The sequence below is a fragment of the Setaria italica genome, chromosome IX (genome assembly GCF_000263155.2).
Source record: "Setaria italica strain Yugu1 chromosome IX, Setaria_italica_v2.0, whole genome shotgun sequence".
Classification (NCBI taxonomy): Eukaryota; Viridiplantae; Streptophyta; class Magnoliopsida; order Poales; family Poaceae; genus Setaria; species Setaria italica.
The window spans coordinates 4,710,235-4,724,720 of record NC_028458.1 but is presented as its reverse complement, the minus strand read 5'-3'; the positions used below and the strand labels follow the sequence as shown (position 1 = coordinate 4,724,720).

At 46.4% G+C, this 14,486-nt stretch overlaps 2 protein-coding genes across 2 annotated transcripts; one reads left to right on the top strand and one right to left on the bottom strand.

Moving 5' to 3' along the window:
• Positions 1-3,499: 3,499 nt before the first annotated feature.
• Positions 3,500-8,462, top strand: LOC101752819 (serine/threonine-protein kinase SAPK8). Its single transcript, XM_004981598.2, has 9 exons — positions 3,500-3,933; positions 5,995-6,069; positions 6,152-6,253; positions 6,334-6,387; positions 6,485-6,577; positions 6,824-6,916; positions 7,166-7,270; positions 7,489-7,587; positions 7,731-8,462. Exons 1-9 carry the CDS (start codon positions 3,742-3,744, stop codon positions 8,016-8,018), a joined length of 1,101 nt encoding a protein of 366 aa, XP_004981655.1. The 5' UTR covers positions 3,500-3,741; the 3' UTR covers positions 8,019-8,462.
• A 3,705-nt stretch (positions 8,463-12,167) lies between these two features.
• LOC101786956 (dof zinc finger protein 4) lies at positions 12,168-13,810 on the bottom strand. The gene has a single exon (XM_004981597.3). The coding sequence runs from the start codon at positions 13,635-13,637 to the stop codon at positions 12,522-12,524; it is 1,116 nt and encodes a 371-aa protein (XP_004981654.1). The 5' UTR covers positions 13,638-13,810; the 3' UTR covers positions 12,168-12,521.
• Positions 13,811-14,486: the final 676 nt, after the last annotated feature.

Sequence of the window (14,486 nt, the reverse complement as noted above, 5' to 3'; positions counted from 1 at the left end):
TAGCGACATCAACATTATTGGGATTCAAACTATTGGCCATCTCCAGGAATATATCGATTTATGGTCCCGAGTGCAGGAAGTCGAGCTGGTCCAGGACGTCGCGGACCAAGTGATCTGGAAGTTTACTCCCTCAGGGACGTACTCTTCGCGTCCGCCTATCGTGCTCAATTCAATTCCTGGCCCAGCTTAACTAGTAGCACTAGCAGAGAAGCACCAAAGGCCCTCCATGTAATTAGCACTAGCAATCGATAGTGCACGAAATTAACTAGTAGTTTCTGATAGTGCAATCGATGGTGCACGAAATTAACTAGTAGCAATCGATAGTTTATTTCAACAGTTTATTTAACACAGAAAGCTATAATTTTCATGGAACATGTAGGAAACTAGAGTTGCTTCTTGGACAAAAGATTGTACTGCCTAATTTTTGGCTAGGCATATGATTCTTGCAGAACCATGCGCTTTAAGCCAAAGGTGCAGCAGTAAAGCAGCTTGAAGAAATTGGTACACATCCAACACTCGCATCTTTCATCGACAAGAAAAGGTGAATAAACCACGGAGAAAGGGTGAACTTCGCCGGACAAAGATAGCGCACCTGCGTGTGGGTACTGTGGCTGGCGATTTAGCCTAGCCTTGCTAATGGGAGGAGGACGGCGCGAGGGGCCTGGATCTGGCGCCTCCCTGCAGATCAAGCAAGAAGAAGGGTTGAAGGTTGACGTCTCCGTCTCCTCGGAACCTCCCCTGCAGATTGGGATGAGTTGATGAGGAGAAGAAGGGGAAGGGTAATGTGGAGGGGATGGAAGGTGGGAGGTGCAAGAAGACTACCTAGATTTGCCGCCGTTGTTGGAGGAGAGCGGCGGGGGCGGGGGTTGCGGCAGACGGTGCTCGCACCGGCGGCGTCGCTGAAGCGAAGGGACAAGGGACTCCGGACTCGGCGGCAGATGGAAGAGCGGCGGCAGATCCACGGACTCGGCGACTCGCGTGCGGGGTGCTGGCCGCATGATGTGGGAGGCCAACCCGCCCCCGACCTGCATTTCAGTACACCCAACCCGCCCCAACCCGCTAACCTCTGGTACCCATTCCTACCCATCCTAAAGAAATCCGCGCGTGGACCCGTCCCGAAATACCCGTATCAACCTGCCCCACTAGCAAGGCTATTCCTGGGATCCACCTCCTTCAACCTCCAACCACTAATATAGAAACCTTGGATGCCAGTAAAGTGCAAATTCTTCGCCTGGTTGATAATTCGAAATAGAGTGTGGACAACAAATCGACTAGCGGTAGGAGGGTGGCTGAGAAACCCATGTTGCCTGTTGTATCGTAGAGAGCCTGAAACTGCACATCATCTCCTGCCCGGATGCCGTTTTTCAAGAAGGATTTGGGAACCGGTAGCGTCATGGACATCTTGCCCACAAATAGAACCACATGTGTGGAATCAGCCTGACTCGATCACAGATGGGTGGTTCCAACTTGCATCGACGACCGGGACGTCCAGGAAAGATTTGCACTCACTTATCCTACTAATAGTTTAGAAAATTTGGGTAGAAAGAAATGCTAGAACCTTTGACCGGAAAGAGCGATCCGTTCCTACCATGTTGCAGAAGATTAAGGACATGTTGCTGAAGATTAAGGAGGAGGCGTCTACTTGGGGCAGTGCAGGGGTGAGACACTTTGCAGCCATAATTAGGAGCTGCTAAAGGATGCACGCATCGGTTTGTTGTACAACTACATTTTTTCTGGTTTTGTACAGTTTGTTTTCTTTTTACCTGTTCTCGGTCCGCTGAGATTGTTACTTGTAACTCGCTGATTTACTAATAGAAATGGTACAGTTTGCGTCCGTTCGTTCAAAAAAATAAGAGACCACATCAGGACAGGCACCTATCTATATATGTATCATATTTTTCCTAATTCACTGGTCTATCTCAATTAGCTATTTATAAATTATATAGAACAAATGGATTTTATACTAAAAATGTGGAAAAGATAGTTTAATATGGAAAGGAGCTGGACCGATTTTTTTTATTTTTCAGCCCTTTTTGCGAAAAATTCTCACAAATACGCTCATGGAGAAACCAATTCAAAAAATGGATCCTTAGCTTGGCGCCATCCACGCTGGCGCCAAGCTTACATGTCTCGGCGCCAGCCATCCTAGCGCCAAGGTCCATGCGTAGCTGCTGACGCGGATGCCGACGTGGCGGGAGCTTGGAGCCATCCATGGCCTTGGCGCCGTGGATCTTGGCGCCGAGCAATTTACCCCATGCCTCCCAGCGTTTCGAACGAAACAAGTATAATTGTTCCGAGGAGTGTGCAACAAACTATGCTCTAGTTCAATTGGTTAGGACATGGGCTTCTTATCCGTCTCAAACCTAGCTGGTATCACTGCAGTGACTTTCCTCTCAATCTTTCAAGTACAAAGGAATCCAATACGAGAAGCCCACGTCCTAACCAGTTGAACTAGAACATAGTTTGTTGCACACTCCTCAGAATATTTATACTTGTTTCGTTCGAAACGCAGGGAGGCATGTGGTAAATTGCTCAACGCTAGGGTCTACGGCGCCAAGCTTGGCGCCAAGATCCACGACGCCAAGGCTTGGCGCCATCATGCTCCTGCCATGTCGGCATCCGCGTTAGCAGCTGCGCATGGACCTTGGCGCCAGGATGGCTGGCGCCGAGACGTGTAAGCTTGGCGCCAGCGTTGATGGCGCCAAGCTAAGGGTCCATTTTTGGAATTGGTTCCGCCAGAGGCGTATTTGTGAGAATCTTTCGTAAAAAGGGCTAAAAACAAAAAATTCGCAGGAGCTGGACATAGGATTCATAACCTAGACTCATGAAAGAAACATGGAAAACCACATTCAAGTAGTGCTCCTCTGTCACCTAGTTAACGTGGACCACCCATCTCATGAATCTACTGTTTCTTATTTAAGAATAACGAAAGAGGTAACATTAGCATGCTCCTTTATCAAGGATACTTATCTACATGTATATGGAATGACGAAAGAGACAAAGTAACGCATTTTTGTCACCTGCACCATGGGCCACCCCTCTCAAGGCTTTGCTAGTTCTATCATCGATTCAACATGAATGACATAAGAGGCAACTAGGCTCTACTAGGTAAGTTAAGTAAAAGATTTGCTATAATTATAATTTCTAACTAGATAAGATCAACTTCTTTGATAACTTTTCTAACCTGTTTTTATCATAATTTTTTGAATCCAAATAATGAAAATTTTGTGGTTAAAAACTAAACTTATTTTTCAAATTAGGATTAACATTGTAAGAAAGGAATGTGTTACTCTATGAGCATACTTTTCCTCTCCTTTTTTTCTCCATATTTAGTAATTTTTATAGTTATTTAACTTAAGATCACCATTTTTGGCAGTGCATAAACACACAACTAACTTATTTAGAGTTCCACAAATGAATGTTCTCCCCTGTATATCCATTTATGACACAGATCCTAAAAGATGATAACCAATAAAAAACCACTTCCCGCTGCACTCAAGCCCAAGCGGTTCGCAACTCGCACGGCGAGAAAGCCTTTCTCTCTCCTGGTCGGCCAGTGACATCACCAACTCGTCGAGGAGAGAGAAAGGGAGCACGAGCTCGTTGCCGATTTGAGAAGAGAAGAGGAGTGAGGGAGGGAGAGCGAGCGAGGGAGGGGGAAGGAGCGGGGAGCCTGCGCCCAGGGCCTCGGGTCACGGAACCCTACAAAACCCTAGTCTCCGTTGATCGCCGTCTCCGGCCATGGCAGCGCCGGCGCCGGATCGGGCCGCGCTGACGGTGGGGCCGGGCATGGACATGCCAATCATGCACGACAGCGACCGGTACGAGCTCGTGCGCGACATCGGCTCCGGCAACTTCGGCGTCGCCCGCCTCATGCGCGACCGCCGCACCAGTGAGCTTGTCGCCGTCAAGTACATCGAGCGCGGCGAGAAGGTATGGCGCTGATCCCGTTCCTCCTCTCCTTGTGGATTCGATTCGGCGCTAGTTGTGGTTGATTAATGACTTATCGATTCGACCGCGCGTTGATTGGTTGCGGCTGTGCGGTCTGCGCTAGGAAGGGGCTATTCGATTTGGGATTCCTTGTCCTGCGCGTGCTATTCGTTTCGTGGGTTAGGGGGCGCTGTAGCTTTTTGCTGTTTGTTCCATCTGATATGGTGGGTACCCTCGAATTATAGTTGTTTGTGTGTAGATTTCATTTGGGTGTGCTGTATTGGGGCTAATCAAGCATTCTCCACTTCAATCACTAAACAAGCAAAGCTATGCTGATTTAGTGCCAACCTGACAATTGAATCAGAATAGCAATTTAATCACCCTGCGTGCTTAAGTGAACCTCATAATTTTGATGCATCTTGAGTAGCTAGCCAGGTTGTTATGAGCTTGGAGTTTTGATTATCATCATCAAATAAACAATATCAGCAAGCACTCAAACAAAGATCTAAAATTGTTTGATTCTTTATTGAGTTTTAAAGGATGTGACTATGGCCACTATTTTTTTTCCTTGAAAATAGTATTTGCAACCGTGCCACCCTGAGGATCGAACGCAGGTCACAAGCACCACAACTCGCACGCCTCCACCACTATGATGTCGCAGGTTATTTAGTCTCAATATATCTATTGGATTTATTTTATGTGAATTTAGTAAATATATGGTGTGGTGTGGTATAGGATTAGTTCACTATTGGCTTAGTTAATCCCGAAAAATGTTTCTCCATTTTGCAGTTGCATAAAAAAGGAAATAAAAAAGGAATTTCCTTGTTTTGAAGTATCTCCTAGGCCCCTAAGGTCCTACCCTTTTCTTTTCAGATAGTGATTAAAAATAACACAGGTAACTGACTTGTTAGGATTGTACTTCTGTGCCAGCTGTGTCCATATACTGGATTTCAATCTTACTGATTGATGTTAGCCGTTAGGCATGATCTATTGATCCTGTATAAAAGCCTACTCATCCATCTGGATTCAACATTTGTGGATATCACATCTACTTTCAATCAAACCATGGTAACGGCATATGATTCTGCCCAAGACATGTATAATCTAATTGGTAATGATGCTTCATAAGACCATAACTCTATACCACAGCTAACTACTACTTGATGCATTGGAGTGTATGTCTTATTAAAAGAAGCGGAAAGACAAAGACTATATGTCCAGGGCCCAACAGAATGGATTAAATTTCACAAAACCACATTATATTGGGAAGACTATCACAAAACCACACTTTTAAGCGATAATTTCGTGGAACCACACTTACCTTTGCATAACATTTCGTAAAATTTTAAGCATTGCCATCATATACAGTGTTCCAGTTTCACAAGCCTATCCTGTTTCTGTTAGCTAATATTGAAGTAGTTGCTGACTTGTGACACTGTACAAGAGCTGACACGTTTTGATTGCGTAGCAAGGCTGGGGATAATGTGAAATCCTTTTGATACACCATGAAGTGGAATTCATAAATAATCCCATTCCATTCAGCTCCACCCAGGCATGCAATTACATTGATGCGCATAAGCTCTTTACTGACTGACCACGTTTTATCCATGTACTCCTATATAACTAACTGGAGGTACTTGTGCAATTTTTTTATGCCATCACTACTCTTGCTGTGGGCTGTGGCCATCTGTTTTGGTAGTTCTTGATAGTTTATTGAATTTGAAACTAAGGTTAGTTGAACAGATGCTTCTTAATTCCCTTTGCTTTTGGCTTCTACACTGAGAGACCAACATCAATTCATACTAAAGGTCCAATATTATATATGATTCCCATTAATATCCTGACTTTAGGTCTAATTTTATGGAATTTCCTCCCTCTCATTCATTAGGTGTGTTTTAAATAATTCCAGTGTGCATGGTTCGTGCAAGCATGAGCTTGTTCCTTAGTCTGTTTCGTTTTATGCATTTTCTTGTTCATTCATAAATGCTAGGTAATCAGTTATCACTGCACTCAATTGTTTTACCTTGGTATTCTTTATAATATATATTTTATTATCGTGTGCAGATAGATGAAAATGTTCAGCGTGAGATAATTAACCATAGATCATTGAAGCACCCTAATATAATTAGATTTAAAGAGGTGAGTCGGGATTGTGATGCTTTATTTCCCCGGCCTTCCATCGTCAAAAGATTTCTGAAATATATTTCTTATATATGCCTAGGTTATTTTAACCCCAACTCATCTTGCTATTGTCATGGAATATGCCTCTGGTGGTGAGCTTTTCGAGAGAATATGTAAGAATGTGAGATTCAGTGAAGATGAGGTTTGCGCTTGCCACCTGGTTCATCTTTCTTGATACATCTCTTTCTTGATCCTGCCAAATGCATTTGTATGTGTTTTCAGGCTCGCTACTTCTTCCAGCAGCTTATCTCAGGAGTAAGCTACTGCCATTCAATGGTATCAGTTATTATAATGGCATATCTTGCATCCTATTATTACTGTTTACTCATTCATGCATTAAGCTGAGCTGTGGTTTTTTATCCTTATTTTCAAGCAAGTATGTCACCGTGATCTGAAGCTGGAGAACACACTGCTAGATGGGAGTGATGCTCCTCGCTTGAAGATATGCGACTTTGGTTATTCCAAGGTTCAACTTAATCTTATTGTAGCTAATATTTCTGTGTTATTTGTTACCTATGGCTGTTTAATGGTTTGCAACCCCTTTCTGAAAGAGTGTGTGCTGTGTGTCACACGCACGCACACAGAAGCACTCTGTAACATCAAGGTTTCGTAGTTTGGCTTAATGAATACACTGTCGTAGAATGATGAACATGATCCTGTGGTTTTGTTGTTTCTTTCTAATGAAATTCCATGCATTCTTCATTTTCTGCAGTCATCTGTTCTTCATTCACAACCAAAGTCGACTGTTGGAACACCTGCTTATATCGCACCTGAAGTTCTATTGAAGAAAGAATACGATGGCAAGGTACTTATGCTATCACTTTCCTAATTTATCCCGAGAAATGTGTTTTGGTAGTTGGGTATACTTTGCGGGAGTGCACTGAAGTTCCAGAAACGTGCAGTTAGTGATGGCATTGTTGTTTTTGTTGTGTGCACCCATGCTTAGTGGTCAGAACCTGTTGCTTATGATTTGTCTTTAGTAGTGCTAACTGCCCGGTTACCTCCTATATGAGGAAAGATTCTCCTCGCTGATGGATTTGTTTATGACAAACAGATTGCTGATGTATGGTCATGTGGAGTGACCCTTTACGTTATGGTTGTTGGTGCATATCCTTTTGAAGACCCAGAAGAGCCTAAGAACTTCCGCAAGACAATTCAGGTAATCTTAATTTGTTTTTTCATGCTTTAGCTACGTTTTGTTTCTGGATACAAGTTGAGTGCATGCAAATGCGCGTACACGTCAAATGTGTGGGTGCATCCTAGCCACATGTGTAGATGTCTAAATTGGATCGGCTACTTCCATATTTATATATGTTTCACTTTACGTGCTCTTCCATTTTAGCTAACAAATAAGCTAATAATGGCATCTTGTTGCAGCGCATCTTGAATGTTCAGTATGCGATTCCAGATAACGTGAACATATCTCTAGAGTGCAGGCATCTAATTTCAAGGATTTTTGTTGGCGACCCTGCTATGGTAAGTCCTTGTATGTCGGTAGTTATAACCAGGCTTTGATCCTTGCTATCACAGTTCCAGAAATCAGAAGATATGCTGTTTTGAATTTAGTCATATTTATTTATGTGGTTTTCATGGCATTTCTTGTTATCTAAAATATGCAGCGGATTACAATCCCTGAAATACGGAATCATAGTTGGTTCCTGAAGAACCTTCCTGCTGATCTGATGGATGACGATAGCATGAGCAACCAATATGAGGAGCCTGATCAGCCAATGCAGACGATGGATCAGATCATGCAGATTTTGACAGAGGCCACCATACCACCTGCTTGTTCTCGCAGTATAAATGTCTTTGCCGATGGACTAGACATGGACGATGACATGGATGATATTGAATCTGACTCGGATCTTGATGTTGACAGCAGCGGTGAGATTGTGTATGCAATGTGAGCCACATCTCGGATAACAATCTTACCAGTCAACCAAAGAATCGATCAGGCATGGGATGCCCTGATGTTGTATACTCCGGCAAAGAACTAGCATCCTTTTGTGAAAAATCGTCCTGTGGTTTCCTTGGTTTCCAGCAAATGGACTCGCAATCCTTTTCTGTGGAACACAGATGTTGTAGTCAAACTGGGGTTACTCCCCTTTGGGAAACTACTCTCCTCTTGCTTCCTGTGTACTGAGGTTTGGATACTCTCAAGCTCCGACTTGTGTGTTACAGTTACATATGTACAAGTAGTTTTACTCTTGTTGGTCTGTGAACTTTGGACTTTGCTGGTAGTTTTACTAGGTCTAATGTAAATCTCGATTTCTGCATTTCAAAACTTTTGGTCTGGGGGCATTCACGTTCATCACTGGGTCGTGGATTTCCCCAGTTTCCTCATTTCAAAACTCGTTGTTGGCGCACATTTATATTTGCGTGTGTTGGGGCCACATAAAAATTGAGTCGGTGCACGAGGCACACCAAATATTTGTGGTCGGGGCACATCCAAAGGTGCTTGTATTAGGGGGCACATTCGCAGGTGCGTGTGGTAGAGGCACACCAAAAAGATTGAGTTAGGGTGCGCATTGGCACGTGCGTATGTCTGGTATGTTCTCACGCAGAGCCGCTGATGTTTAACAAATTTGACACCGAAAAGGGTTACACGTCCCATATACGTCTACATGCTCTCGGGAGTTTTTGTAGATCAGAAGAAGCTCTCGTGTTGCGCCATGATAATGGTCCGTCCCGGCCCGGCCGGCAGCCCAGTACGGCCCAGACTGGCAAAACTGAAGTGTTTTTGCTAGGCTTCAGCTTCACTAGTAGCACCACCGGCAGCACAACCTTCTACAGAATGCCAAAGAGGAAGCCCGGCCTGTATCTGATGGCGCTCTCTGTTTCGATTTCAGCGAAGAGTTGGCGGTAGAGATCGACAAATGTTCGAGGCGTGAACAAGTGAAGCGAGTTCCAACAACTGCCCCGAACGAAGGAAACAAAAAAGAATGCAAACAAACAAACAAGTACTAAACAGGGGACGAGAGTGGAGTAGTGCTCCAAGCTTGGCTCGTAGCGCTAATAAAAAGACCGGAGCCCGACAGCAAACTGGCGATCCAGCAAGGATTGGGAGGAGAAACCAAACAAAACAAACTACGGTTACCGAGAGACAGGATAAAGCCTAGCGGTTCCAGCGCTGTTCTAGTTTCAAGAGAAGAAATCAGGATGCAGGCAGGCTTGTATCGATGCAGCCCGGCATCGAGATGGAATATTTACACTATCCATGCGTGCTCCGACTTCCGAGGACGCCACCACCATGCCGCTGCTCCTGCTTCGCCATGCCCCATGCTAGCTCGCTCGACGGCTTGAGGCTTGCCCGGGTTCCTGATGCTTCAGGCATAGCAAGTACTCCGTGTGTGTCTGGTGGGTACGTAGAGGATGGATAGGTGCCTGGGTGGAGGACGACAAATGGGTGCAGGCTGCGTGGGGGGCAGCAACAGAACAAAAGGAAGCGATCGTCTCTCTCTCTCCACCAACCCCATGCACAATAAGGCTGCATCTCGCAGCATTCAGTAGCAGCAGCGAGGTGGTCGATCGATAGGGAAGCTATGGCGGCCATTGGTTGGGCACTGTGGTGGAGAATCGAATCACACCTGCATGCTGCCGTTTTAGCTACTAGTAGGCCACACACGCCGTGCACAGCATGCATATACATACACCTTCCTAGCTAGGGCAGCTGGAGCAGGCAGGCAAGGGCGCAAGGCTCCGGCGGTCCAGCCTCCATGTCCCTGGCGGCATGGCCTCTCTCTCCGTACGTACAAGCACTGGTCCGTCTGAATGTGTGTATCTGCCAGCTTTGGCGTGGCATGCATGGCCAGTTCAGTCAGTCCCTCGCTTCTGCTTTTTCCCCCCTCCCTCTGGGCACTTGACTGCGCCAGCGTTCCGATATGGCTGATCTGAATCTCTGTCGCATGACTGACGGTCTGAGCCGAGTGCGTTCTTGCCTCAAAGTGAAGACAAACCGCTCGCTCCCCTTCCAGCTGGCACGCCGTGCTTAAAGGAGATGGAACGGGCACGGCGAGCTTCAAGGTACAGTTTCTGAGCTTTGGTTCTGGACAAAGTTCAGAGACAGGTTTGAACGAAAGAGCAAATTGTTGGGCAGGCATGGTCCCGTTTCGGTGCCCATCAGCCCATGCATGATGGACCAATCATATTACAGGTTGATTGTAATGCTTACCACAATATCACTACCTAAGCTAGGGCCCATGAAGCTGGGCTTACTGTTTTTACCATGGATGTATAGGAGTATATCTAGACTCGAGTAAATTAGTTGCTGTTTTTGCTAGTTACCGAAATCACTTGACAGTTTCATGGTTGGCTAATCCTCTACGTACTGGCTGCTAGGCGCCAGATGGAACATGGCTGTCGTGCGTTGGGCATGGTATCGATCAGTACTGCTCGCTAGCCAGCTTGTTTGGCAGGCGATCACACAAGAAGGAAGAGCGAGTCATCTAGATGGGAACAGAACCAACTAAAAGAGCGAAGCTATTATGTTCGAGAGAGCATGGAGACGTGGAGCATGTATACTGTACCATAAGCATGTGAGCACATGTTAATTTCAATTTTAAAAGCATACATACGTACAATGAACTGTATATATACCAAAATAATATGAGTGCATACTTGTTTGATTACATACATTTTGCATATAAAATTCGTATGAGCACATGCATGATTTAAAAAGTATGATTAGATTATTTTTTAGAAATTATATTTTGTGTTATTTAAAAAAAAATATTGTTGTGTGTATGTGCTAAGGGAGTATGAGCACATACATGTTTAATCTACAAGAGCTACGGGCAAAAGTGACTTTTTTGCATTAAGCTCATGCTAATATAGAGCAACACATCAGCATAAGGATGAGTTTGATAAAAAAAAATGGAAGATGAGGGACTAAATTGGTCAATCTGAAAGTTGAGGGACCAATTTGACCCTCGGTGCAAAGTTTAAGGACCTCAGTGCCTATTTTGCCTTCATGGAAGGTAAAATAGGCATTTTAGTCCCCTAAACTTTGCATTAAGGGTCAAGTTGGTCACTCAACTTTCATATTGGCCAATTTAGTCCCAAAACTTTTGTTTTGATCAAATTCGTCGTTTGTGCTAATATGGAGGTCCATATCATGAAACTAATGAGAAAAGTCTTTTATACCCTTGCCTCCTTCTTTCCCTCTTCAATTTCCACCGTTAGAAGTACAGTAACAGTATGATCCAAAATAAATATGAGCATATATGAGTTTATCGAGAGAGCATGGAAACATGGAGCATGTATACCGTACCATAAGTATGTGAGCATATGTTAATTTCAATTTAAAGTATTCATACATACACTGAATTGCATATATACCAAAATAATATGATATACCAAAATAATATGAGTGCATACATGTTTGATTACATACATTTTGCATATCAAATTCGTATGAGCACATGCATAACTTAAAAAGTACGAGTAGATACATTTTTTAGAAATTATATTTTGTGTTATTTAAAAAATATATTGTTGTGTGTATGTGTTAAGGGAGTATGAGCACATCCATGTTTAACCTACAAGAGCTAAGGGTAAAAGTGACTTTTTTTGCATTAGTCTCGTGCTAATACAGAGCACCACATCAACATAATGATAAGTTTGAAAAAAAATGGAAGTTGAGGGACTCGGTGCAAAGTTTAAGGATCTCAATGCCTATTTTGCCTTCACGGAAGATCTAAAGTTTAGTGGATCTGATATATATTTCTGCCGAACTGGATTGCAAGTTGGCAACAGCCAACTAACTAAAGGAATATTCCGGCTAAAATGGGGAGCCAACAAACAAACAGAATTGCTGCTTTTGCAGTAAAACCTGCATGCATTCAATTATGTACTAATGTACTTGGAGTTTCGATCAGCAACCAAAGTGAATTTTCCAGCCAAGTACTGATACGTACTGATGCGCACTAGCTACAAAATACCATCCTGCAGGAAATGGAGACTTGAAACCACACACGCTGCCTAGGTTTGGCAAGCTAGATATACAACACCTTTGAAAATACACACGAATCTTTGAATATTTATCGTGGACTTGAGAGTTGAGACCATATGATCAAATCCATGATCGTGCACCAATACAAAGTTATCCATCACTCCTACTGCAGTACTGCACGACAGCAGATCAAGAAGGAACATATGTATTACTACTAATAAAACTCCGATTAACAGTAAAATTAAAAGTTACTCCCCTTCTCCCAGTGACCAACAAAAACAACAGCAATTAACGGCCTTGATTAACCTCCCCCCGAGTGCACTTCTCACTCAAATTAAACACAGTCAAACTGCAAGATAAAGCTACACTGAAGACGTACTGAACTGATCCAGCTACTGATCACGTACTAGCTAGTGTGTCATGTAGTAACAGCCGCGCCATCCGTACGTTGGGGGCTGGATCATGGGAACGCGCCATTGGGGGTGGGCAAGTCCGGCCACGCCATGGACATCGCCGCCGGGCCGGCCCAGTACTGCATTTCCGGCGCGGGTAGGGAGATCGGCGGGAGGTCTAACCCGACCGTGGCGCTGCTCAGCGCGGCCGAGACGCTCGACGCCGGCGGCGGCAGGGAGGCCGCCGCGGTGGTGCACGGCAGGGACGTGGTGCCGGGGGCGTCGTACTCGTGCGGGCGTCCGGCGGCGCTGCTCACCACCGCGTGGAGCTGGTCGCTGTAGTAGCTCGCCGCGAGCGACGGCGACGGCGAGGGCAGCTTTAGTCCGAGGGTTGAGAGCACGTCGTGCTGGCCCAGCGGCCCCATGCCGAGCTGGGAGTCCACGTGCGGCGGCGGTGTAGGGATGGGACGCGACGCGGCCGGCGGCCACAGCGACGCCGGCGCGCCACTGGCATTGCCCGCGCCCGGCAGAACATGGATGGGCAGGTGGGCCATGCTGTCGAGGCCGAGGAGCCTGTGCATGTTGCTGCCGCCGTGGCCGCCGCCGCCCTGCACGCCCCTGGCACTGTTGAGCAGCGCCATGAGCTGCGCGGCGGCCGCCTGCTGCGACGACGCCCAGGGCACGGGGCCGGCGCCCATGCCCAAGCCGACGCCGAGGCCCAGCGACGGCGCGCCGCCCACGGCCTTGCAGGAGAGCGCCGGCTTCGCGACTGGCGTCGGCATGGGGCGCGGCTTGCGGCAGCCGCCGCCGATGGGGACGTTGCGGAGCGCGCCGCCCTTGGTCCAGTACCGGCGGCACGTCTTGCAGAAGTGCCGCGGCTGGGTGAGGTTGTAGTTGTTGTAGTAGCAGAACTTGGTGTTGGACGAGTTGCACCGGGGGCAACGCAGCGGCGCCTGCTCCGCCCCTTGCACCTGCTGCTGCCCCTGCGGCGAAGACGTCGCCGACGTCGACCGCTGCTGCTGGTGCGGCTGCTGCGCGGAGGAGCGTGAAGACGTCGACGAGGACGACGTGGGCGACGGGTTGGAGACGGTGGGGTGCAGCAACATGGGCAGAGATGCCGGGTTCCCATCGTTCACGCTCTTCAGCTGGTCCATGGCTGCCCCTCCGAGCAGTTCTTGGATCATGGTGATGGATGGCGAAAACTCAAGCTCGAAAAGGCTTCTTGAAGCAGAAGGGGATGGGTTCTTTCTTGGAGATGGCAAAGGTGGAGTGGTGTGGTTGCTTTCAGGTTCTTGCTTTGTGGTATGAATCAGAGGATGGGTTGTGGGGTGGGGTAGTGGTACTGGGGTGTGGCTTATAAAGAAGTTGGAGCTGGGTGAGGAGAAGGGACACGCCATGGATCGGATTGGATTGAGCTAGGGCTAGCTGCTTTGTCTCCGTGCCCTGTTGGCTTTGTCTCTGTTCAGAACTAAGCTTTGTCTTGATGTGTAATTACCTTGGACACTTTGTTGGCTGCATGTGGGTAGAACCAGGGTTTTAGAAATGTAACAAGGTGGAACGTGGGGACCACCGTACCAGCAGTACCTTGGAATGATGAAACGTAGGGTTTCGCTTCACAGTTTGGAACACTGGCATGTTCTAGTTCTAACTGACCAAGTTGTCTCCGTTTGGGGTCTCTTTTTTGTACCCATTTGCAGGTGATCATTGTTCACCTTTACCAAATTATCTAGCCTAGACCCTAAATTTTACATATCGATTTTTACGTACGACATGTACACTTTGCCTTTCCTGCAAAATGTACGCAATGCTGAGTTTCCACTCGCCCGTAACCTCCTATCCGCACGGTAGATTTTTTCCCACTCCCCAGCAACGCACATCGGCCAGCCTTCTCTTTCCTCGTCTCTTTGACTCCTCTTCATTCTCTTTTCAGATCCCGTCGGGGAGCAGGGGGTGGCGCGCGGAGGCACGGAGAGCCCCTCCGAGCAACATGTTGTGCGTGGGGCCCAAATACACCATCCATACGTACAGGGTAC